Genomic DNA, 26736 nt, shown 5'->3' with positions numbered 1-26736 from the left:
TTCCATGAAAGCCATATTTGTGCAGGTGTCTCTTAACAGTAGAACAATGTACCACAACTCCAGAGTCTGGAAAATCTTTCTGAAGGTCTTGTGTAGTCAAGTGAGGGTTCTGATTTGCCTCTCTAGCAATCCTACAAGCAACTCTCACTGAAATTTTGCTTGATCTTCCAGACCTTATCTTGACCTCCAATGTTCCTTGTAACTGCCATTTCTTAATCACATTTCAAACTGAGGAAAGGATGACTTTGGGGGCCTCCACCACTTTCACTTTCAGAGTGGTAGGCAGCTGCTTAGAAGAACCCATGGCTGCTGTTTTTTTGGCACAGGGATAGAAGAGGCTAGGATTTTATAAGTTATCATTTTTAATAATTGGTCCTGTGTTATCTACTTTATATAGAGGTGTTATCAGTTAATGCACAGGAGGAGGAGATGAGCTGTGACATTACCTATTGTGAATGGTGGATCCTGTGTTATCTACTATATATAGGTGTTATCCCTCATTCGTCATTGTACAGGAGGAGGAGGTGAGCTGTGACATGACCTATTGTGAATGGTGGATTCTGTGTTATCTACTGTATATAGATGTGTTATTATCAGTCATTGTACAGGAGGAGGAGGTGAGCTGTGACATCACCTATTGTGGATGGTGGATTCTGTGTTATCTACTGTATATAGATGTGTTATGTCATTGTACAGGAGGAGGAGGAGGTCAGCTGTGACATCACCTATTGTGAATGGTGGATTCTGTGTTGTACAGCTGTGATCGACCATTGTGATCCTGCCTGTGATAATGATATAAGAATTGATTTGCAATGAAGAAAGTAGGGCTGCAGAATTTAAAGGTATAGGTGAACTAGGGCACATGGGGAACTGACTGCCCCCTTCTTCAGGCTCGATGACAATTTATTATGATTGATGATGGGGTCTGTTTGACCTAAAGTGCATTACAAGCCATTATTCTGCTCTAGCATTCATTTGCAGCCCCGCTGTCTTTCCCCGAGCTTGTATGGTGCTCAATACTCGAAAGAAAGGTTAATACAAAATGTAAATCCGGGGTCCATTCATCAATCTTGGTTTGATCCCTAATTGAAAAGTATTTGTACAAATCAACAATTGTGACTTCTCTTATTAACCTGAAAACCGAGTTCAGATAAATTAAATACTTAAGTCTGTGATCAAAGGTGAAATAATTGCACGTATCAATATTAATTAGGGCCAATTAAAGACACATAAATTTATCTGCGCAAAGATCAATACAGATTTGTAATATTTCTCACAGAGGCGCAGTCCGCTGATTCATTATTGATTAATGGACTGCAGCGAGATTCTAATTAAATCATGTCTGGAATGAGTAAGTGGCCGGAGGGGCTCGCGGGGGGGCAGGATTGACTCTATTTTACAATGCATGAGTCGAGAAAAGAGACGATTCCAAACTATGGGATATTCTAGGATATTCTGGATAAACAGCGCCACACCCGTCCATGGGTGGCATCTAGCAATGCAGCTCAGCAATAGCAGACACAACCTGTGGATAGGGATGGCGCTGTTTTGGAGTGTCCTGTTTATCCTAAAACATCATCACTCATTGGAGGTGGTAGAATGACAAGTGGAAAAGGATCCTTAACTTTTTTACCCACCATGAGGTTCCTCAGATCCTGGTCAGGGGTTTTTCAAAAAGCCTCCTTAAAGGAAATGTTCAAAACTATTACATTTATGCCCGACTTGGTGTAGCTATATGGCTTGGAGAGGTTGCAGCTGTGACTGAACCTTTAAGCTTTGGATACCTGCCAAACTAAGGCTAGTTTCACACTTGCTTTTTTTTGCAGCGCGTTTTTCCCGCAAAAAAACGCATTGAAAAAACGCATACAAATGCATACAAACGCTGCGTTTTTTTCAAGCATTTTTATGCGCATGCAGGAAAAAAACGCAGCGTTTTTGTGCGTTTGTATGCGTTTTTTGTGCGTTTGCGTTTTTTTACAGATTTTGGAAAAACCCCACAAAAAAGAAAAAACAACCATTCAACAACACACAAGACCAATGGGACTTCATTGTGGGTGTGGTATGTTAATATATAGACCCTGTCTACAGTATTCTTCACATTTGCTTGATTCTTCTCGTGACCATGGATCTACGCTGGAAGAGTTTTCACTTCAACTTGGATTTGGACATCGCGATGGCTCAGGCGTATGCAGTTGCTTGCCATGAACAAAGGAAGAGAGAGAGGCAGCGAAGACGGCGGCGTATGTGGATACATCCGATTGTTGAACTCCGGGAGAGCCGTGGGGCATACCACACCCTCTACAGCGAGCTCCAGTCAAACCCGGAGAAATTTACAGATTATATCCGGATGTCCCACGAAAGTTTCATGGATTTGCTTGCTCGTGTCCAACAATCCATCCGGAGACAGGACACACAGCTCCGTCGTGCGATTCCTCCTGAGGAACGGCTACTGGTGACATTACGGTATGTTTTAAAAACCAAGGGGTGCGGTCTGATGTTTTTTTTTTAAATTTAGTATTCAAAACCTTGGGTAATTAGTTTTCGTGAATGTACTAATATTTTATTTTATAGTTTTTTAAAATAATATACATAAATATTAATTTTACTTCTTTGTCTGTTCACAGATTCCTGGCGACTGGAGAAACCCTATCTTCACTACACTTCCAGTACCGTATTGGAATCTCTACCTTGTCTGGAATTGTTGCTGACACCTGCCGGGCTCTCTGGAATGTTCTTTGTCCAGAATTTATGCCCCTGCCCACCGCTGAAAAGTGGATGGAAATTGCTGACAAATTCTGGACAGTATGCAATTTTCCCAACTGTTTGGGAGCTGTTGATGGTAAACACATACGGATCATCAAACCCCAAAGAACGGGATCTGAGTACTATAATTACAAAAAGTACTTTTCAATAGTACTCATGGCGATTGCGGATGCCGGATGTATGTTTGTAGCAGTGGACATTGGAGCATTTGGCCGTGGTAATGACTCACAGGCTTTTAAAAACTCAGACATGGGCCGGAGGTTGTATGGCAACCAATTTAATTTCCCTATGCCATGGCCTCTTCCTCACACCGAAGCTCCGCCACTGCCCTTTGTAATGGTTGGCGATGAGGCTTTTCAAATGTGCGGAAACTTACTGAAACCCTACTCCAGCCGGGACTTGGACCACACCAAAAAAATATTTAATTACAGGCTGACCAGGGCCAGAAGAACTGTCGAGTGTGCTTTTGGGATTCTTGTCTCCAGATGGCGAATTCTGGGCACGGCCATTAATCTTAAACTTGAAACAGTCGATGAGGTGGTGAAGGCCTGTGTGGTTCTACATAACTTTGTGATGGCTAAAGAGCACCCGACCTTTGAACTGGACGATGATGCTCCTAACCCATTGCCTGAATTCACTCAGCACACTCTCAGGTCATCCGTTGAAGTTGGCCAAATGAGGGACCAATTTGCGGCCTACTTTATTTCTGATGTAGGACGGGTGCACTGGCAAGATGAAATGGTGTAATGTTTTTGTTTGTTTATGGTAATAAAAAACCTTATTTGATACCATTACTGAGTGCACTATATTTTTTAAACTCCAATTAAATAAAAAACTTCCCATGTATACCTTAATTTTTTGATGTTCACACACCTGGGCAGGTAAATACACATATGAGTTAAAATGCAGCATTGCTAGTCTGCGTGAAATATATTGGAACGAGCAAAGCTGCAGGCCATGAATCAGGAAACCAATTTTTTTCAAGAGAAAATTGTGCAACTAGTTGAAAAAAAAGTATGTGATTTTCTCAAAACACAACCCTCAAAACCCAACCCCAATGAAAGTCCATGGGGAATACAAGTCAGCATTGAGTGGATGAATGTAATCTGCTCCATTCCAACTTACAAGTTAATTACACTAGGCCTTGGAATGACTATACTAGGCCGTGGTATTTCAAATATGAGTATATATTACGCCTTGTGCCTACTATTATAGTCATATGTGAAATACCACGGCCTAGTATAGTCATACCAAGGCCTACTCGATTTTTGCCAACTACGATCTTGTTTCACGAAAAACAAACTGGTGAAACTTGACAAGTTTCAACAGTTTGTTTTTCATGAAACCAGATTCTAGTTGGTAAAACTAGAGTTATTACACTAGGCCTTGTAATGACTACACTAGGCCGTGGTATTTCAAATATGAGTATAGTAGGCCTTGGGGCTAGTAGTATAGTAATATGTGAAATACCACGGCCTAGTATAGTCATACCAAGGCCTACTGTAATAACTCGATTTTTAACAACTAGCATCTTGTTTCACAAAAAACAAACTGGTGAAACTAGAAAGAAACTTATTTTTTAGACAAGTTTCAACAGTTTGATTTTCATGAAACCAGATTCTAGTTGGTAAAACTAGAGTTATTACACTAGGCCTTGGAATGACTACACTAGGCCGTGGTATTTCAAATATGAGTATAGTAGGCCTTGGGGCTAGTAGTATAGTAATATGTGAAATACCACGGCCTAGTATAGTCATACCAAGGCCTACTGTAATAACTCGATTTTTAACAACTAGCATCTTGTTTCACAAAAAACAAACTGGTGAAACTAGAAAGAAACTTATTTTTTAGACAAGTTTCAACAGTTTGTTTTTCATGAAACCAGATTCTAGTTGGTAAAACTAGAGTTATTACACTAGGCCTTGTAATGACTACACTAGGCCGTGGTATTTCAAATATGAGTATAGTAGGCCTTGGGGCTAGTAGTATAGTAATATATGAAATACCACGGCCTAGTATAGTCATACCAAGGCCTACTGTAATAACTTGATTTTTAACAACTAGCATCTTGTTTCACAAAAAACAAACTGGTGAAACTAGAAAGAAACTTATTTTTTAGACAAGTTTCAACAGTTTGTTTTTCATGAAACCAGATCCAAGTTGGTAAAACTCGAGTTATTACACTAGGCCTTGGTATGACTATACTAGGCCGTGGTATTTCACATATGACTATACTAGGCCTTGGGTTGGTTTTTAACATGTATTTACCCATCAGTGTGTGTGAGCGGCGCAAACAACATTAATGAAACTTTGTAATGGTGAACCACAAATGTAAATTTATTTTTAATCACAAAAATAAACCAAAAAATTATTTTTTCCGGCGTTTGGGGGCAGATGGTTTCAATTTGGGGGTGTGCAGGGAATATGCAACACTTGCAGTTGAAGACGGTGTTTGAGGGGAAGGGGCAACAAAACTTGTGGGGGAAGATAGTCCAGTTAAGGGAATTAAACTAGGAACACTTGGAGGAGAGGAAATCTGTTCAGGTACATTAGTTGTAATGGCATGTCGCCGTAGGCTTGTGTGCCTGGACCGACTTTGGCCCAATGCCCGCCTTGATAGATTTCGCCTTGAACTAGGGGCAAATATTGAGTGTAGGTCCCCCGTCTGCTGGTGTGGCTGCTGCTGCTGCTGAGGTGGCTGCTGCTGCTGAGGTGGCGGCTGCTGCTGAGGTGGCTGCTGCTGCTGCTGAGGTGGCTGCTGCTGCTGCTGAGGTGGTTGCTGCTGCTGCTGAGGTGGCTGCTGCTGCTGAGGTGGCTGCTGCTGCTGCTCTTCGTTGGCAGTGCTCGTCCTTGCAGGAGGACTGGTGGCGGCAGTGATGGTCCAGGTTTGCAGAGTGGTGGTGGCAGGGCTACTACATGTTGTTGTAGCGGCAGGGCTGTTCCATGTTTGCCTAGTGGTGGCTGAGCTCCACGCATGCATGGGAGTGGCGGTGGTGCTCCAGACAGGAGCAGCGCTTGCCATGGTGGTGTCGGTGAAGTGACCAGCTGCACTCAGACTTGTGGTGGTGTAACGGTGGGTGTCCTGGCTTTGAATAGAGGTGTCCGTGCAGTGGTATGCAGCACAAGTCGGTAGTGAGGTGAAGCGAGTCAATGGTGGCACAGGTGGAAATGACACCACTGACTGCTGACCGTACCGATTATGCTGCATAGCCTGCAAGAAAGCATTGTTGCAGGCCTGCAGCACATTCAGCTGTTGCTCAGGACTAAGGTGTTCCGCCATGCCCTTTTCAATCTTACTAAAAAAATGGTGTGCTGGTCTGTTGAGGTCGGCCTCCAGACGGTCAAGGCGCTGTTCTACAGAATTGAAGCGGTGTTCAAAGTGGTTAAAACCACGTTCCATGAGTGCAAAACCGCTTTCAACTCTGTCGGACAGTGACTTGAGGCTGGAATTAAAGGCCTCGCTCAAATGCATAAACTCGGGCAAGACATTCCTGTCCAAGGCCCTCTGCCGCTGGCGGGGAGTGCCCGCATAACCAGTGGCAGAGACCTGGGACAGGGGAACACCTGATGGCCCAGCTTCCTGGTCACCAGCTGTGTGTGTGGCTGACCTGCAAGGTGCTTCCTGGCTGTCGGATGGCTGGGACGGGTCAGAGGACGTCCGAGGAAGGACCGCTCCAGGGCCAGGTTGCAGGGTGCTGCTCCAGGTGCTGTGGAAGAAAGGAAAATCATTACTACCATGCCTTTACAAGAAGCATCAGCTGTGGATTAGAAAAACACAGATTAATAAAAATAAAAACCCAAAATTTATAATACTTACGATCTCGTGGCAAGGACCGGTCTTAGGAACTGCAACGCGTGATAGTGACGGTATCTAGTTCTGGTCCTTGACGCAGATCCACTGCGAACCTGGCCCTCAGCACGAACATCACTGTTGAAGCGGTCCTTGATCGAACGCCAACGTGTTCGGACTTTGTCCACTGTTGTTAAAAAAAAAACAGTGCCGTCAAGGACAACAGTCACTGCGGCACAATATAGCAATACAATACTCAAAGCAGTCACTGTAGACCCCGATGACACTGTTGGGTTTCCTGCTAGAATACACCTAGCACGAAACCCAACAGTGCCGTCAAGGACAACAGTCACTGCGGCACAATGTAGCAATACAATACTCAAAGCAGTCACTGTAGACCCAGATGACACTGTTGGGTTTCCTGCTAGAATACACCTAGCACGAAACACAACAGTGCCGTCAAGGACAACAGTCACTGCGGCACAATGTAGCAATACAATACTCAAAGCAGTCACTGTAGACCCCGATGACACTGTTGGGTTTCCTGCTAGAATACACCTAGCACGAAACCCAACAGTGCCGTCAAGGACAACAGTCACTGCGGCACAATGTAGCAATACAATACTCAAAGCAGTCACTGTAGACCCCGATGACACTGTTGGGTTTCCTGCTAGAATATGCCTAGCACGAAACCCAACAGTGCCGTCAAGGACAACAGTCACTGCGGCACAATACAGAGCAGGGAAATACTCACTAAACGCCTTTTTGGAGGATGCTGTGGCGCTGTCCCAGCCATCCATCAACGCTGCGGCCACCTCATTCCATAGCCGCCGGGTCACCACAATGTCCTTGTGCAGCCGGTCACGGCTGTCCCACAACGGCGAACGCTCCTGGACCAGGCTGATGAGCTGCTCATTATCCAGGTAGACGTCTTCATCCCGTTGTGGAACCTAGACAAAACACATTCATTAGAATAATCAAATTTAAATTGAATAAAAAGTTACAAAAAAAGAAACATAAAAAAGAGTAAAAATAGAAGATAAAAAATAAAGAACATTACAAATCATTTGATACATACATTCCGTATCACCACCGGGACTTGGCTTCGCTGCTCCTGCTCTTCGCCCTCACTAGTCCCGTCCGCAGAAGAAGATGATGATGACGATGTCTTAAAAAAGTTGAAAAAAACGTAAGAGATTTGGAGAAGCAGCAGATATACTTACCAGATGCACGAAAATAATCACCTCACGGTCTGCTTGCGCCAATTCCTGCCGCGATGGGGAATACTCGGATTCTGAAGACATACTGCATGTAAAAATAATAAAAATCATTAGTACATACATAATTTAAAAGGACAGGCATATAATGTAATATACTCACATTCTTCGCTGATAGAAGATGGGTTCCTTGTTGACTGTCTGCTCTCCAATCTGTCAGTGTAGTAGTGGCAGAGTTTTGGCAGGCACCTCCTTTATATAGACTTTTTTTTTTTGACTTTAGAAGATTATAACTAGTACAACAAGTGGACACTACTACAAAAACGCAGCGCTAAAAAAACGCTTACATGCGCATGCCAGTGCGCACGTATGCGCATCCATAGGCTATAATGGCCATTTTTAGCGCAAAACGTGCGCATACGTGCGCATGCGCTTTTTTGCAGGGCCAAAAAATGCAACATGCTGCGTCTATAAAATACAAACGCACACCCCAAAAAAACGCAGCGCATGAAAATCGCATACGTGCGCTTGCCAGCGCGCAGGTATGCGCACCCATGTTAAATATAGGGGAAAAAACGCATGCGCACGTATGCGTTTTTTTCCAGCGCAAAAAAACGCAAATGTGAAACCAGCCTTACACTTACTACGATGCTAGGGCTGCATTGATGACTAACTTAAAGGGGTTGTCTAATGATCAGCATCGCTGGGGGTCCCACTGTTGGGACTCCGACTGTTCACAAAAAGGGGGGTCTCATGTCTGTCCTGTGAATTAAACAGCAGTCCAAATGCTTGACCACAACTCATTTCAATTCACAGTCTATGCATGTGCACTAATAAAAGTGAATGGAAGGGTTAATACATTTCTGATCTATTCACCTGGGATTTGTGGACTCAAGTTCTCAGGATCAGTAAAAATTTCACCAGTCAGACCCCCCACTTATAGTATGTTATCACCAATTCTATGGATAAGTGAAAAATGATGTCTCCAAGGACAACCCCTTTAAGAGACCCATCAATGCAGCTGAAAGTGGGTAATGGCTAAGGTTGTCTCGAGTATTTGGGCACTATATGATTGTATTAGGCACTACATAGTAGTATTTGGGCACTATATGATTGCATTACGCACTACTTAATAGTATTTGGGCAGTATATGAATGTCTTTGTTAGGCATCGGGTTCCTGCAGCTGCACAGCAGAAATCCAGAGCCATGCAGCCAGCGGTCTCCCATTCCCCTCCAACCTCTCAGGGACCTGCACAGAAATCTCAGCGATCCAGATGCCCTGCTCAGACCAGTTCGCTGGGTCTGGTTGCTGCTGCCACCTCTGGACCAGCAATAGTAGCGCAGCCTGCTCTGCAGCAAGCCACTCCAGAGACTAAGTCCTCTCGCCGCGCTACTGGGCATGCTCACGAGACGATCTCCCAGTGGAGATCGGGAGTCACGTGCTCAGGTCCTACTCCTGATCTGATTGGACCATCTCAGAGATCTGGAAGGTCCCGGAAGCGCACGGCTATAAAAGGCCCGCATGGCCGCTCGGCCATGCACTAGTGTAGACTCTTATTGCTATCTGTGTGAATGATGATGAATGCATGTGCCTGCGAATGACTCATTAAGATCCCCTCCCTCTGATATTATGTGTGTGGATAGGGACTTAATCATAGAGTCAGCGCCAGTCAGTGGCGCGCTACAGGCCACAATTCACATCTTACAGCACTAGCGTCCGACAGTGCACCTCCTCTTGGGCATTGTCGTGTGGCGGCTGGGTCGGTCGCCGCGCTGCAGTCAGCAGCACCTGTTGGCATCCGCGGTAGTGACGCCGCACGCACGATAGGTCTAGATGGACATTGACCCTGAGTCTTGGGCCTAGTCCTGTGACCGTATACCGTGTGTGCACACTGCTGAGACCTGTGAGGTCAACAGGCTCAGCATTTACATTTAAGTTCTAAGCATCTCTGTGGTGATAACAGAGTACGCTCAATGCACACCGGGTGACGTTCCACCCGTGTGCAATATACCACCATATTGTGCGTCTGCCACTATCTAGCAGCGGCGTAACACCTACTGCACGGTGGACCCCGGGCGGAGAACGCACTTATTATTATTTATTTATTAGTGCGTTCCGCCATTCCTAACAGTATAAAGCACTACTTAGTAGTATTTGGGCACTATATGATTATATTAGGCACTACTTTGTAGTATTTGGGCACTATATGATTGTATTAGGCACTACTTAGTACGGTAGTATTTGGGCACTATATGATTATATTAGGCCCTACTTAGCAGTATTTGGGCACTATATAATTATATTAGGCACTACTAAGTAGTATTTGGCCACTATATGATTATATTAGGCACTACTTAGTAGTATTTGGGCACTATATGATTGTATTAGGCACTACTGAGTAGTATTTGGGCACTATATGATTGTATTAGGCACTACTTAGTAGTATTTGGGCACTATATGATTGTATTAGGCACTACTCAGTAGTATTTGGGCACTATATGATTGTATTAGGCACTACTCAGTAGTATTTGGGTACTATATGATTATATTAGGCACTACTTAGTAGTATTTGGGCACTATATGATTATATTAGGCACTACTCAGTAGTATTTGGGCACTATATGATTGTATTAGGCACTACTTAGTAGTATTTGGGCACTATATGATTATATTAGGCACTACTTAGTAGTATTTGGGCACTATATGATTGTATTAGGCACTACTTAGTAGTATTTGGGCACTATATGATTATATTAGGCACTACTTAGTAGTATTTGGGCACTATATGATTATATTAGGCACTACTTTGTAGTATTTGGGCACTATATGATTCTATTAGGCACTACTTTGTAGTATTTGGGCACTATATGATTATATTAGGCACTACTTAGTACGGTAGTATTTGGGCACTATATGATTATATTAGGCCCTACTTAGCAGTATTTGGGCACTATATAATTATATTAGGCACTACTAAGTAGTATTTGGCCACTATATGATTATATTAGGCACTACTTAGTAGTATTTGGACACTATATGATTGTATTAGGCACTACTGAGTAGTATTTGGGCACTATAGGATTGTATTAGGCACTACTGAGTAGTATTTGGGCACTATATGATTGTATTAGGCACTACTCAGTAGTATTTGGGCACTATATGATTGTATTAGGCACTACTCAGTAGTATTTGGGCACTATATGATTGTATTAGGCACTACTCAGTAGTATTTGGGCACTATATGATTGTATTAGGCACTACTTAGTAGTATTTGGACACTATATGATTGTATTAGGCACTACTGAGTAGTATTTGGGCACTATATGATTGTATTAGGCACTACTCAGTAGTATTTGGGCACTATATGATTATATTAGGCACTACTTTGTAGTATTTGGGCACTATATGATTCTATTAGGCACTACTTTGTAGTATTTGGGCACTATATGATTATATTAGGCACTACTTAGTACGGTAGTATTTGGGCACTATATGATTATATTAGGCCCTACTTAGCAGTATTTGGGCACTATATAATTATATTAGGCACTACTAAGTAGTATTTGGCCACTATATGATTATATTAGGCACTACTTAGTAGTATTTGGACACTATATGATTGTATTAGGCACTACTGAGTAGTATTTGGGCACTATAGGATTGTATTAGGCACTACTGAGTAGTATTTGGGCACTATATGATTGTATTAGGCACTACTCAGTAGTATTTGGGCACTATATGATTGTATTAGGCACTACTCAGTAGTATTTGGGCACTATATGATTGTATTAGGCACTACTCAGTAGTATTTGGGCACTATATGATTGTATTAGGCACTACTTAGTAGTATTTGGACACTATATGATTGTATTAGGCACTACTGAGTAGTATTTGGGCACTATATGATTGTATTAGGCACTACTCAGTAGTATTTGGGCACTATATGATTGTATTAGGCACTACTCAGTAGTATTTGGGCACTATATGATTGTATTAAGCACTACTTAGTAGTATTTGGGCACTATATGATTGTATTAAGCACTACTTAGTAGTATTTGGACACTATATGATTATATTAGGCACTACTTAGTAGTATTTGGGCACTATATGATTATATTAGGCACTACTTAGTAGTATTTGGGCACTATATGATTGTATTAGGCACTACTTAGTAGTATTTGTTCACTATATGATTGTATTAGGCACTACTTAGTAGTATTTGGACACTATATGATTGTATTAGGCACTACTGAGTAGTATTTGGGCACTATATGATTCTATTAGGCACTACTTTGTAGTATTTGGGCACTATATGATTGTATTAGGCACTACTTAGTACGGTAGTATTTGGGCACTATATGATTATATTAGGCCCTACTTAGCAGTATTTGGGCACTATATAATTATATTAGGCACTACTAAGTAGTATTTGGCCACTATATGATTGTATTAGGCACTACTTAGTAGTATTTGGGCACTATATGATTGTATTAGGCACTACTGAGTAGTATTTGGGCACTATATGATTGTATTAGGCACTACTCAGTAGTATTTGGGCACTATATGATTGTATTAGGCACTACTCAGTAGTATTTGGGCACTATATGATTGTATTAGGCACTACTCAGTAGTATTTGGGCACTATATGATTGTATTAGGCACTACTTAGTAGTATTTGAGCACTATATGATTATATTAGGCACTACTTAGTAGTATTTGGGCACTATATGATTGTATTAGGCACTGCTTAGTAGTATTTGGGCACTATATGATTGTATTAGGCACTACTTAGTAGTATTTGGACACTATATGATTATATTAGGCACTACTTAGTAGTATTTGGGCACTATATGATTGTATTAGGCACTACTCAGTAGTATTTGGGCACTATATGATTATATTAGGCACTACTTAGTAGTATTTGGGCACTATATGATTGTATTAGGCACTACTTAGTAGTATTTGGACACTATATGATTGTATTAGGCACTACTGAGTAGTATTTGGGCACTATATGATTGTATTAGGCACTACTCAGTAGTATTTGGGCACTATATGATTGTATTAGGCACTACTCAGTAGTATTTGGGCACTATATGATTGTATTAGGCACTACTCAGTAGTATTTGGGCACTATATGATTGTATTAGGCACTACTTAGTAGTATTTGGACACTATATGATTGTATTAGGCACTACTGAGTAGTATTTGGGCACTATATGATTGTATTAGGCACTACTCAGTAGTATTTGGGCACTATATGATTGTATTAGGCACTACTCAGTAGTATTTGGGCACTATATGATTGTATTAGGCACTACTCAGTAGTATTTGGGCACTATATGATTGTATTAGGCACTACTTAGTAGTATTTGGACACTATATGATTGTATTAGGCACTACTGAGTAGTATTTGGGCACTATATGATTGTATTAGGCACTACTCAGTAGTATTTGGGCACTATATGATTGTATTAGGCACTACTCAGTAGTATTTGGGCACTATATGATTGTATTAGGCACTACTTAGTAGTATTTGGACACTATATGATTATATTAGGCACTACTTAGTAGTATTTGGGCACTATATGATTATATTAGGCACTACTTAGTAGTATTTGGGCACTATATGATTGTATTAGGCACTACTTAGTAGTATTTGGGCACTATATGATTGTATTAGGCACTACTTAGTAGTATTTGGACACTATATGATTGTATTAGGCACTACTGAGTAGTATTTGGGCACTATATGATTGTATTAGGCACTACTGAGTAGTATTTGGGCACTATATGATTGTATTAGGCACTACTCAGTAGTATTTGGGCACTATATGATTGTATTAGGCACTACTTAGTAGTATTTGGGCACTATATGATTATATTAGGCACTACTCAGTAGTATTTAGACACTATATGATTATATTAGGCACTACTTAGTAGTATTTGGGCACTATATAATTGTATTAGGCACTACTTAGTAGTATTTGGGCACTATATGATTCTATTAGGCACTACTTAGTAGTATTTGGGCACTATATGATTGTATTAGGCACTACTTAGTACGGTAGTATTTGGGCACTATATGATTATATTAGGCACTACTTAGCAGTATTTGGGCACTATATAATTATATTATTCACTACTAAGTAGTATTTGGCCACTATATGATTATATTAGGCACTACTTAGTAGTATTTGGGCACTATATGATTGTATTAGGCACTACTGAGTAGTATTTGGGCACTATATGATTGTATTAGGCACTACTTAGTAGTATTTGGGCACTATATGATTGTATTAGGCACTACTCAGTAGAATTTGGGCACTATATGATTGTATTAGGCACTACTTAGTAGTATTTGGGCACTATATGATTATATTAGGCACTACTTCAATCAATCAATCAAATTTATTATCGCCAAGTACATATTACATATATACAAGGAATTCTTTGTGGTAAAGAGGCAACATAATATATAACAACAGATACAACAAGTAACATCTAACAAGACACATACAGTATATAGTCTACACATGACGATTTAATTGTTGAACAGAGAGTTGATAGAAGCTGTTCATATGGCGGTTGGTTCTGCATTTGGGGACTCTGAAGCGACATCCTGAATACTACTTGGTAGTATTTGAGCACTATATGATTATATTGGGCACTACTCAGTAGTATTTGGGCACTATATGATTGTATTAGGCACTACTTTGTAGTATTTTGGCACTATATGATTGTATTAGGCACTACATTGTAGTATTTGGGCACTATATGATTGTATTAGGCAATATTTTGTAGTATTTGGGCACTATCTGACTGTAGCTGGGCACTACAAAACTGCATTATGGCACTACTTAGTAGTAATTTGGCACTACTGTATTTGGCACTATATGATTGTATTAGGCACTACTTTGTAGTATTTGGGCACTATATGATTGTATTAGGCACTACTTTGTAGTATTTGGGCACTATATGATTGTATTAGGCACTATTTTGTAGTATTTGGGCACTATCTGACTGTAGCTGGGCTCTTCATGTGAGCACTGTATTTTTGCTTTGTTGCACTATAAAGGAGGAGCAATAACAGAATATACTGCACATGGCATCAGGCCAGACCTGATTTTATCCCTCATTTTCCAATATTTTTTGTAGAAGGGACTGTCGGACGGCAGAGTTTGACGTCATCCCCGTATACCCCCGGGCTGAGCGAGTTTTCAGCCAATACCGGCCTCTACAGCAGCGGTATAAAAACACAGAATGACTTCTCCCGAGTTATTCCCCTCTCCGGTCGGGTTTGGCGTTCGCCGGCGCTCGCTGTGTTTGATAACAATGTTTTTACTGTGAAATTCTTCAAATGCTTTAATAAATATAGAAATGTAAAAAAACGATAATTACTCCACATAACATATTTCATTTGCGGAAAAAGAAGGGGGGGGATCTTAAGTCATTAAACTTGAAAAGTGGATGAAACGGAGAATGTATTTCAACATTTTTAATTGGAATTATTTTTTTTAAAGAACTACATTTATCTTAATTGAAGCAGCTGTAACACAGCCGGTGTGACACATCCTCGCAAGATGTCACATAATGAAATATTACTACAGCAAGCGCAGAAAGTTTCCAATATTGCTGGATCCCAACAACTTCTGCTGCAGTAATGGACGTGGTGACTGGGGCATCATGTAGAAAGAGAACTTATAATTGCATTGTCTATTTTTAGTCATTTTTTTACATTTTATTCCGTCAATGGATACTGTCATCTTTTCTGTTTATTTATCTAGATCTTTTCCGGGGGAATTGAGTTGCCATGTACTGCAAGTCAACTGAATGGTGGCCATCTAATACTTCATTTCTCCCATATCTGCATCCTCCAGGTGTCAAAGGGGGCGATGAGTGGTGAGAAACCCCCATTAGGGTACCACTAAATTTAAGATTTTCTGTAGCTCTTGAACCAAACAGTCTTGTAGAAATTTTGGTAGAAGTTATACATTTCCACTTGACTCTCTTTCAATTATTTGATAGCAGATAGGGCAAATTCTTATTGTCCCTGATCTTCCATAGCAGATAGTCGTTTGGGGGGAGGCTCCTGCTGCAGTGCGTTACAGCCAAAGGTCATGTTCACACGTTCAATATCTGGTCAATATTTTACATAAGTGTTTATATTCCAAAACCAGGAGTGGAACAAGCAGAAAAAAGTATCATAGATACATGTCACCACTTTTCTTTTTTCCCCTTCTACTAGTTTTAGTCAGTATTTTTACAAATACTGACTGCAATAATTATTTTCTCATGTACTACATACTCCAGGATACTTAAGAAGTCAAAAGGGGCAGTGTGTGGAGAACCTACCCCTTTAAGGTGCCACTAAGTTGAGGATTTCCTGTAGCTCCTGAAACAAAGTCTTGTGAAAAACTTACAGAGTAAGCAGAGGTTAAATTAACTTAGCCCATATCCATTTTTGTTCATAGATATAGTAGGTCTTAGTGTTCCTCATCTCCATTTGCTGACACCTCTATGGGGAGAGGCTCCTGCTGCAGGTAGCTGCCTTACAGACAAAGAAAGGTGTGATCTGGAGAAAAACAGACAATTTCCTAAACAAATTAAAAAAAGAGTTCTTCAGAGTTTTTCTATTAAAGACAACCCTTCACCAAATGTTTCTTGTTGAACTGGACACAGGATGTAATAGTGGCTGTGGAGTGGAATAAAACGTTTTGGTTTTATTTTTTTCATTTCTTTTAATTTTGACTCACTGTTGCAGGGATATTAGCAATCACAGTATTTGGCACCTAGTGAGTGTTAACCTTTTTGAAGTCCAAGTGGGTGTTATCAGACAGTTTTCATTGAGGGTGTGTCCTTTTTCACCCTGTATAATGCTGACCAATCTTAGGTAGGTAGCACCATATAGGAAAGAAGTGCACTCCCCCACCATAGCTTGCAACAGGTTTCTTAATATGTGACATATATGAGAGGCAACTCTGATTTCCTGGTCTAACTTCCTGCAAGAGTCAGCGTGGTGGGAGGGCCAGGGCAGCAGAGTTTAGCTGTGTCATATTACAAACTCATCTATCAGCTCTCCTCCAAAGTACTGTCACCTCTGCAGTTCTCCCACATTGCTTGTCTGGAAATCAGAGCTCAAAGTGTCAGTATCACACGTACAAAGAAATAGAGAAAAGGGACTCCAAATGTGTTACCCTCCATATAAGGCACAGCGAGCAAAGGATTCTTGTAAGAATGAAGGGCTGCTGCTTCAATCGCTTTCCTACGCACAGGTGTTTAGAAACTTATTCAAACCAAACAGGAAAAAGGGCGGCAATTCCTGGGCACTACCACAGACAGAAGACAAATGTGTATGTTCTCTGGATCTTTATTCATTCATACAATGCATTATGAAGAAGGGCTGACTCCTTCATCAGGTATATTGATATTATACAGAGCCACCTCCCTTATACAGGGGAGGGAAGAAACTTCAACACGGCTTAAAACAATATAATAATTAAAACCAACAATTTATACAAGTCACATGTAAAATTTACAGCAAAGAACCATTTGTTGCATATAACACTGAATTACAATGAGTATATGTATGATGTCTTACAATTGTATATAAAAAAAATAAAAATGTGAAAATTATTTTTTTTTTCTATTTTTCCCCTTTCTCCCTTTTCTTCTTTTTTTTTTCCTTCCTTTGTGTTCTCCATATTTGGGGACTCCTTCTAATTGGTAATGGAACTTGAGACCCTATTTTGGGTTTTCAATGGTTTCATTTTACCTTTCAGGTGCCAGGGTGGATAACTTAAAAATCCAGTACGACTCTTGATTTATTAGTTTCTGACATCTATGGTATTTGTAACATGATCAGGTATGAGTTCTAAGACTACTACATTATGACACATACCCGATCACATTACAAATAGATATCAGAAACGAATAAATCGAGAGTTCTACTGTATTGGACTGGAAATAAACTATTTTGCTGCCTTGACAGAGCCACAGAGCTTTCCAAGAGTGGTGGGCATAATAAAATAACTACGCTGCCATTTAGTAAAACTTGGAATGGACGGATCATCCACTATAGTCACCTTCAGAAGTGGCATCATGATGTGGTTATTTTTTGACTCCATCTTTTCCCATGAGTCCTCCTTTCTTTTCCTTGGCCTCACAGTTTTCTGCATTAATTTTCTTTATGCCAATTCCAATGGAGTAACTTGAAGTTTCTTGTCCACAATGCAAAATCCTCAACAAGGGTCTTTGATTGTATCAGTGCTCTCACGTAGTCCAAAAGGATCTTTTAGGCCTCTCTCTGCTCTAGAGTCCCAGGTGTGTGGCACCCCTGAGGCACAGTTGCCACAGAGGTACTGCACCTTCTCCTAAGGTGTGGTGCCCCACCAACTAGGTAAGTTGGGAACTCCTTTCCACACTCCAACACCTGCACCCCACACACAGGATAGTTCAGCAATGGACCATATGGTGGTTCTGGTGCTGTATTCATATACTGACAGTGGTTCTGGTGCCACATTCATGTACTGATGGTGGTTCTGATCTTGTTCACGTGGAGCATTCCATAATGTGCTTCATGGCTATGTTACAACTTAAAAATCTTCAAAACGTAAAGGATTTTAGTACGGCTTTACATTTTTTCCAGCCTTTGGAATCGGTTCAGTATGGCAATGTGGCCCTTGAACTAAAAAATATTGTGCCTCTATGGTCTACATTTATAAGAGTTGTTTTTTTTGGGAACGTATGAGTAAACATAGGAGTATCTGTCAATGAGAACCTTAATCAGAAAGCCACAATAGCTAAAAAGAGTATCTTTTATCTGAAGGACTCACCACGTCCGTTCATTACATGGAGAGCCCATGTATCTCCTCGATAACTGTGTAATGCTTCATTTCACCTGTGACAGCGCTGCAGGGAAAATGTACACTTTCATCCAGTTTCCCTTGAAGATTGCAACAGATCCCTAGAGGTCCCAGTTACAGAACAAACTGTGATTAGCTTCATTTTTATGAACTTTTCTAAAATCTCTTTTAAAAGGAATTGTGAAAAGTGAACATGTTGCAAAAGTTACCTATAAAAGGGTAAAACACCTTTGCAATCTCTTCTTGGCGCAGTCAATACATAAGACATGTCAAAGTCTTTAATAACTTGGTTTAACAAATTTGACGCCGTGGCTCTATTTTTGCATTTCTTTTCTTTTGGATTGGCTTAGGGCAAAAAAACATCTCAGCAGGAAGTGATTTGTCCTACCAGGATAGATAAGGCATGAAGTGATGCTTTCTGCATCTATTCTTTTTATAACCAGCATACTGCTGAGATAGAGGAACAGATAATCGTTCTCATGTTGTTTATCAGTTATTATTCATTTCACTATAATACAAAAACATATTAAAATATAGTCAATTGCATCATATATCCTGTCCCCTCGCTAGTTAAAGAGTCGGGAACCCATCGGAATATCAGTCTGAGATACATTAATTAACATTTTCAATTAAGTATTTTCAGTTTATACTTTTCAATTAATAATTTTATGGAGAGCCCACGGAAGAAAAAAAGGTTAGAGTTAAGAGTTGAGTTTAAGAACCTTGAGTTTCTTTAAAATGATTTTATATCTACAACTCTCTACTCAAAACCTGGAGCCTCTCATAAAACATATGCAAAAATGGAGTTCATCAGCTCAAGCCAGGTAAGGTTTATTGTAGACAGTCGACACTCTACATGAGGAAAGTCCCTGTACTTAAGAGTCAACACTCCACAGGAGAGAAAGAGAGGACCCTGCTGACCATAAGAGCTTACACTCTACAAAAGAGAGAGGACCCCACTGATCATAAGAGCTTACACGCTACGAAAGAGAGAGAGGACACTGCTGACCATAGGAGATTACACTCTACAGAAGAGAGAGTACCCCGCTGACCATAAGAGCTTACACTCTACAAAAGAGAGAGGATCCCACTGATCATAAGAGCTTACACGCTGCGAAAGAGAGAGAAGACACTGCTGACCATAGCAGATTACAGCCTACAGAAGAGAGAGTACCACGCTGACCATAAGAGCTTACACTCTACAAACGAGAGAGGACCTCGCTGACCATAAGAGCTTACACGCTATGAAAGAGAGAGATGACACTGCTGACCATAGGAGCTTACACTCTACAGGAGAGAGAGAAAGAGGACTCCTCTGACATAAGAGTTTACACTCTACAGGAGAGGAACAGGTCCCCACTGACCATAAGAGCTTACACTCTACAGGAGAGAGAGAGGACACCACTGACCATAAGAGCTAACCCTCTACAGGAGAAAGAGGACTTCACTGACCATAAGAGCTTACACTGTACAGGAGAGAGAGAGAGGACCCCGCTGACCATAAGAGCTTAAAATCTAGAGGAGAGAGAGGACCCCACTAACCATAAGAGCTTAAAATCTAGAGGAGAGAGAGGACCAAACTGACCATAAGAGCTTACACTCTACAGGAGAGAGAGGACCCCACTGACCATAAAATCTAGAGGAGAGAGAGGACCCCACTGACCATAAGAGCTTACACTCTACAGGAGAGAGAGGACCCCACTGATCATAAGAGCTTACACTCTTCAGGAGAGAGAGGACCCCACTGACCATAAGAGCTTAAAATCTAGAGGAGAGAGAGGACCCTGCTGACCATAAGAGCTTACACTCTACAGGAGAAAGAGGACCCCACTGACCATTAGAGCTTACACTCTACAGGAGAGAGAGGACACCACTGACCATTAGAGCTTACACTCTACAGGAGAGAGAGAGGACACCACTGAGCATAAGAGCTTACACTCTACAGGAGAGAGAGAGGACACCACTGAGCATAAGAGCTTACACTCTACAGGAGAGAGAGAGAGGACCCCGCTGACCATAAGAGCTTACATTCCACAGGAGAAAGAGGACCGCACTGACCATAAGAGCTTACACTCTACAGGAGAGAGAGGACCCCACTGACCATAAGAGCTTACACTCTACAGGAGAGAGAGAGGACCCTGCTGACCATAAAACCTTACACTCTACAGGAGAGAGGACCCTGCTGACCTTAAGAGCTTACACTCTACAGGAGAGAGAGAGGACCCTACTGACCATAAGAGCTTACACTCTACAGGAGAGAGGACCCTGCTGACCATAAGAGCTTACACTCTACAGGAGAGAGAGAGGACCACACTGACCATAAGAGCTTACACTCGACAGGAGAGAGAGAGGACCTCACTGACCATAAGAGCTTACACTCTACAGGAAAAAGAGGACTCCGCTGACTATAAGAGCTTACACTCTACAGGAGAGAGAGGACCCCACTGACCATAAGAGCTTACACTCTACAGGAAAGATAGGACTCCACTGACTATAAGAGCTTACATTCTACAGGAGAGGGAGGACACCACTGACCATAAGAGCTTACACTCTACAGAAAAGAGGACCCCGCTGACCATAAGAGCTTACACTCTACAGGAGAGAGAGAGGACCCCAATGACAATAAGAGATTACACTCTACAGGAGAGAGGACCCTGCTGACCATAAGAGCTTACACTCTACAGGAGAGAGGACACTGCTGACCATAAGAGCTTACACTCTACAGGAGAGAGAGAGGACCCCACTGACCATAAGAGCTTACACTCTACAGGGGAGAGAGGACCCCACTGATCATAAGAGCTTACACTCTACAGGAGAGAGAGAGGACCCCACTGACCATAAGAGCTTACTCTCTACAGGAGAGAGAGGACCCCACTGACCATAAGAGCTTACACTCTACAGGAAAGAGAGGACCCCGCTGACCATAAGAGCTTACACTTTACAGGAAAGAGAGGACCCCGCTGACCATAAGAGCTTACACTCTACAGGAGAGAGAGAGAGGACCCTGCTGACCATAAGAGCTTACACTCTACAGGAGAGAGGACCCTGCTGACCTTAAGAGCTTACACTCTACAGGAGAGAGGACCCTGCTGACCATAAGAGCTTACACTCTACAGGAGAGAGGACCCTGCTGACCATAAGAGCTTACACTCTACAGGAGAGAGGACCCCACTGACCATAAGAGCTTACACTCCACAGGAGAGAGAGAGGACCTCACTGACCATAAGAGCTTACACTCTACAGGAAAGAGAGGACTCCGCTGACTATAAGAGCTTACACTCAACAGGAGAGAGAGGACTCCACTGACTATAAGAGCTTACATTCTACAGGAGAGGGAGGACACCACTGACCATAAGAGTTTACACTCTACAGAAGAGAGAGAGGACCCCACTGACCATAAGAGCGTACACTCTACAGGAGAGAGAGGACCCCACTGACCATAAGAGCTTACACTCTACAGGCGAGAGAGAGGATCCTGCTGACCATAAGAGCTTACACTCTACAGGAGAGAGGGCACTGCTGACCATAAGAGCTTACACTCTACAGGAGAGAGGACACTGCTGACCATAAGAGCTTACACTCTACAGGAGAGAGAGGACCCCACTGATCATAAGAGCTTACACTCTACAGGAGAGAGAGGACCCCACTGATCATAAGAGCTTACACTCTACAGGAGAGAGAGAGGACCCCACTGACCATAAGAGCTTACTCTCTACAGGAGAGAGAGGACCCCACTGACCATAAGAGCTTACACTCTACAGGCGAGAGAGAGGACCCTGCAGACCATGAGAGCTTACACTCTACAGGAGAGAGGGCACTGCTGACCATAAGAGCTTACACTCTACAGGAGAGAGGACACTGCTGACCATAAGAGCTTAGACTCTACAGGAGAGAGAGGACCCCACTGATCATAAGAGCTTACACTCTACAGGAGAGAGAGGACCCCACTGATCATAAGAGCTTACACTCTACAGGAGAGAGAGAGGACCCCGCTGACCATAAGAGCTTACTCTCTACAGGAGAGAGAGGACCCCACTGACCATAAGAGCTTACACTCTACAGGAAAGAGAGGATTCCACTGACTATAAGAGCTTACATTCTACAGGAGAGGGAGGACACCACTGACCATAAGAGCTTACACTCTACAGATGAGAGAGAGGACCCCACTGACCATAAGAGCGTACACTCTACAGGAGAGAGAGGACCCCACTGACCATAAGAGCTTACACTCTACAGGAGAGAGAGAGGACCCTGCTGACCATAAGAGCTTACACTCTACAGGAGAGAGAGAGGACCCATGCTGACCATAAGAGCTTACACTCTACAGAAGAGAGGACCCCGCTGACCATAAGAGCTTACACTCTACAGGAGAGAGAGAGGACCCCAATGACAATAAGAGCTTATACTCTACAGGAGAGAGGACCCTGCTGACCATAAGAGCTTACACTCTACAGGAAAGAGAGGACCCCGCTGACCATAAGAGCTTACACTTTACAGGAAAGAGAGGACCCCGCTGACCATAAGAGCTTACACTCTACAGGAGAGAGAGAGGACCCTGCTGACCATAAGAGCTTACACTCTACAGGAGAGAGGACCCTGCGGACCATAAGAGCTTACACTCTACAGGAGAGAGAGAGGACCCCACTGACCATAAGAGCTTACACTCCACAGGAGAGAGAGAGGACGTCATTGACCATAAGAGCTTACACTCTACAGGAAAGAGAGGACTCCGCTGACTATAAGAGCTTACATTCTACAGGAGAGGGAGGACACCACTGACCATAAGAGCTTACACTCTACAGAAGAGAGAGAGGACCCCAATGACCATAAGAGCGTACACTATACAGGAGAGAGAGGACCCCACTGACCATAAGAGCTTACACTCTACAGGCGAGAGAGAGGATCCTGCTGACCAAAAGAGCTTACACTCTACAGGAGAGAGGACACTGCTGACCATAAGAGCTTACACTCTACAGGAGAGAGGAAACTGCTGACCATAAGAGCTTACACTCTACAGGAGAGAGAGGACCCCACTGATCATAAGAGCTTACACTCTACAGGAGAGAGAGGACCCCACTGATCATAAGAGCTTACACTCTACAGGAGAGAGAGAGGACCCCACTGACCATAAGAGCTTACTCTCTACAGGAGAGAGAGGACCCCACTGACCATAAGAGCTTACACTCTACAGGAAAGAGAGGACCCCGCTGACCATAAGAGCTTACACTCTGCAGGCGAGAGAGAGGACCCTGCTGACCATAAGAGCTTACACTCTACAGGAGAGAGGACACTGCTGACCATAATAGCTTACACTCTACAGGAGAGAGGACACTGCTGACCATAAGAGCTTACACTCTACAGGAGAGAGAGGACCCCACTGATCATAAGAGCTTACACTCTACAGGAGAGAGAGGACCCCACTGATCATAAGAGCTTACACTCTACAGGAGAGAGAGAGGACCCCACTGACCATAAGAGCTTACTCTCTACAGGAGAGAGAGGACCCCACTGACCATAAGAGCTTACACTTTACAGGAAAGAGAGGACCCCGCTGACCATAAGAGCTTACGCTCTACAGGAGAGAGAGGACCCCACTGACCATAAGAGCTTACACTCTACAGGAGAGAGAGGACACCACTGACCATAAGAGCTTACACTCTACAGAAGAGAGAGAGGACCCCACTGACCATAAGAGCTTACACTCTACAGGAGAGAGAGGACCCCGCTGACCATAAGAGCTTACACTCTACAGGAGAGAGAGAGGACCCTGCTGACCATAAGAGCTTACACTCTACAGGAGAGAGGACCCTGCTGACCATAAGAGCTTACACTCTACAGGAGAGAGAGAGGACCCCACTGACCATAAAAGCTTACACTCCACAGGAGAGAGAGAGGACCTCACTGACCATAAGAGCTTACACTCTACAGGAAAGAGAGGACTCCGCTTACTATAAGAGCTTACACTCTACAGGAGAGAGAGGACTCCACTGACTATAAGAGCTTACATTCTACAGGAGAGGGAGGACACCACTGACCATAAGAGCTTACACTCTACGGAAGAGAGAGAGGACCCCACTGACCATAAGAGCGTACACTCTACAAGAGAGAGAGGACCCCACTGACCATAAGCGCTTACACTCTACAGGCGAGAGAGAGGATCCTGCTGACCATAAGAGCTTACACTCTACAGGAGAGAGGACACTGCTGACCATAAGAGCTTACACTCTACAGGAGAGAGGACACTGCTGACCATAAGAGCTTACACTCTACAGGAGAGAGAGGACCCCACTGATCATAAGAGCTTACACTCTACAGGAGAGAGAGGACCCCACTGATCATAAGAGCTTACACTCTACAGGAGAGAGAGAGAACCCCACTGACCATAAGAGCTTACTCTCTACAGGAGAGAGAGGACCCCACTGACCATAAGAGCTTACACTCTACAGGAGAGAGGACCCTGCTGACCATAAGAGCTTACACTCTACAGGAGAGAGGACCCTGCTGACCATTAGAGCTTACACTCTACAGGAGAGAGAGAGGACCCCACTGACCATAAGAGCTTACACTCCACAGGAGAGAGAGAGGACCTCACTGACCATAAGAGCTTACACTCTACAGGAAAGAGAGGACTCCGCTGACTATAAGAGCTTACACTCTACAGGAGAGAGAGGACTCCACTGACTATAAGAGCTTACATTCTACAGGAGATGGAGGACACCACTGACCATAAGAGCTTACACTCTACAGGAGAGAGAGAGGACCCCACTGACCATAAGAGTTTACTCTCTACAGGAGAGAGAGGACCCCACTGACCATAAGAGCTTACACTCTACAGGAAAGAGAGGACCCCGCTGACCATAAGAGCTTACACTTTACAGGAAAGAGAGGACCCCGCTGACCATAAGAGCTTACACTCTACAGGAGAGAGAGAGGACCCTGCTGACCATAAGAGCTTACACTCTACAGGAGAGAGAACCTTGCTGACCTTAAGAGCTTACACTCTACAGGAGAGAGAGAGGACCCTGCTGACCATAAGAGCTTACACTCTACAGGAGAGAGGACCCTGCTGACCATAAGAGCTTACACTCTACAGGAGAGAGAGGACCCCACTGACCATAAGAGCTTACACTCCACAGGAGAGAGAGATGACCTCACTGACCATAAGAGCTTACACTCTACAGGAAAGAGAGGACTCCGCTGACTATAAGAGCTTACACTCTACAGGAGAGAGAGGACTCCACTGACTATAGGAGCTTACATTCTACAGGAGAGAGAGGACTCCACTGACCATAAGAGCTTACACTCTACAGAAGAGAGAGAGAACCCCAATGACCATAAGAGCGTACACTCTACAGGAGAGAGAGGACCCCACTAACCATAAGAGTTTAAACTCTACAGGCGAGAGAGAGGATCCTGCTGACCATAAGAGCTTACACTCTACAGGTGAGAGGACACTGCTGACCATAAGAGCTTACACTCTACAGGAGAGAGGACACTGCTGACCATAAGAGCTTACACTCTACAGGAGAGAGAGGACCCCACTGATCATAAGAGCTTACACTCTACAGGAGAGAGAGGACCCCACTGATCATAAGAGCTTACACTCTACAGGAGAGAGAGAGGACCCCACTGACCATAAGAGCTTACTCTCTACAGGAGAGAGAGGACCCCACTGACCATAAGAGCTTACACTCTACAGGAAAGAGAGGACCCCGCTGACCATAAGAGCTTACATTCTACAGGCGAGAGAGAGGACCCTGCTGACCATAAGAGCTTACACTCTACAGGAGAGAGGACACTGCTGACCATAAGAGCTTACACTTTACAGGAAAGAGAGGACCCCGCTGACCATAAGAGCTTACACTCTACAGGAGAGAGAGGACCCCACTGACCATAAGAGCTTACACTCTACAGGAGAGAGAGGACACCACTGACCATAAGAGCTTACACTTTACAGGAAAGAGAGGACCCCGCCGACCATAAAAGCTTACACTCTACAGGAGAGAGAGGACCCAAGTGACCATAAGAGCTTACACTCTACAGGAGAGAGAGGACACCACTGACCATAAGAGCTTACACTCTACAGAAGAGAGAGAGGA

General features: G+C 43.0%; 1 protein-coding gene across 1 annotated transcript in view; it reads right to left on the bottom strand.

Annotated features, from left to right (window-relative positions):
• Positions 1-26736, bottom strand: part of LOC141095889 (uncharacterized) — a 127190-nt gene that overhangs the window by 53019 nt on the left and 47435 nt on the right. The window contains exons 4-5 of the mRNA XM_073582265.1: positions 6581-7234; positions 5783-6470 (exon numbers count right to left, since the gene is read on the bottom strand). Of these exons, the coding sequence (XP_073438366.1) occupies positions 5783-6470; positions 6581-7234 (1342 nt within the window). The remainder of the gene's footprint in view (positions 1-5782; positions 6471-6580; positions 7235-26736) is intronic.

Source organism: Dendrobates tinctorius, unplaced genomic scaffold, assembly GCF_039654945.1.
Source record: "Dendrobates tinctorius isolate UK_male_01 unplaced genomic scaffold, ASM3965494v1 ptg000070l, whole genome shotgun sequence".
NCBI classification, from domain to species: domain Eukaryota; kingdom Metazoa; phylum Chordata; class Amphibia; order Anura; family Dendrobatidae; genus Dendrobates; species Dendrobates tinctorius.
This window is presented reverse-complemented; position numbering and strand designations above follow the sequence as displayed.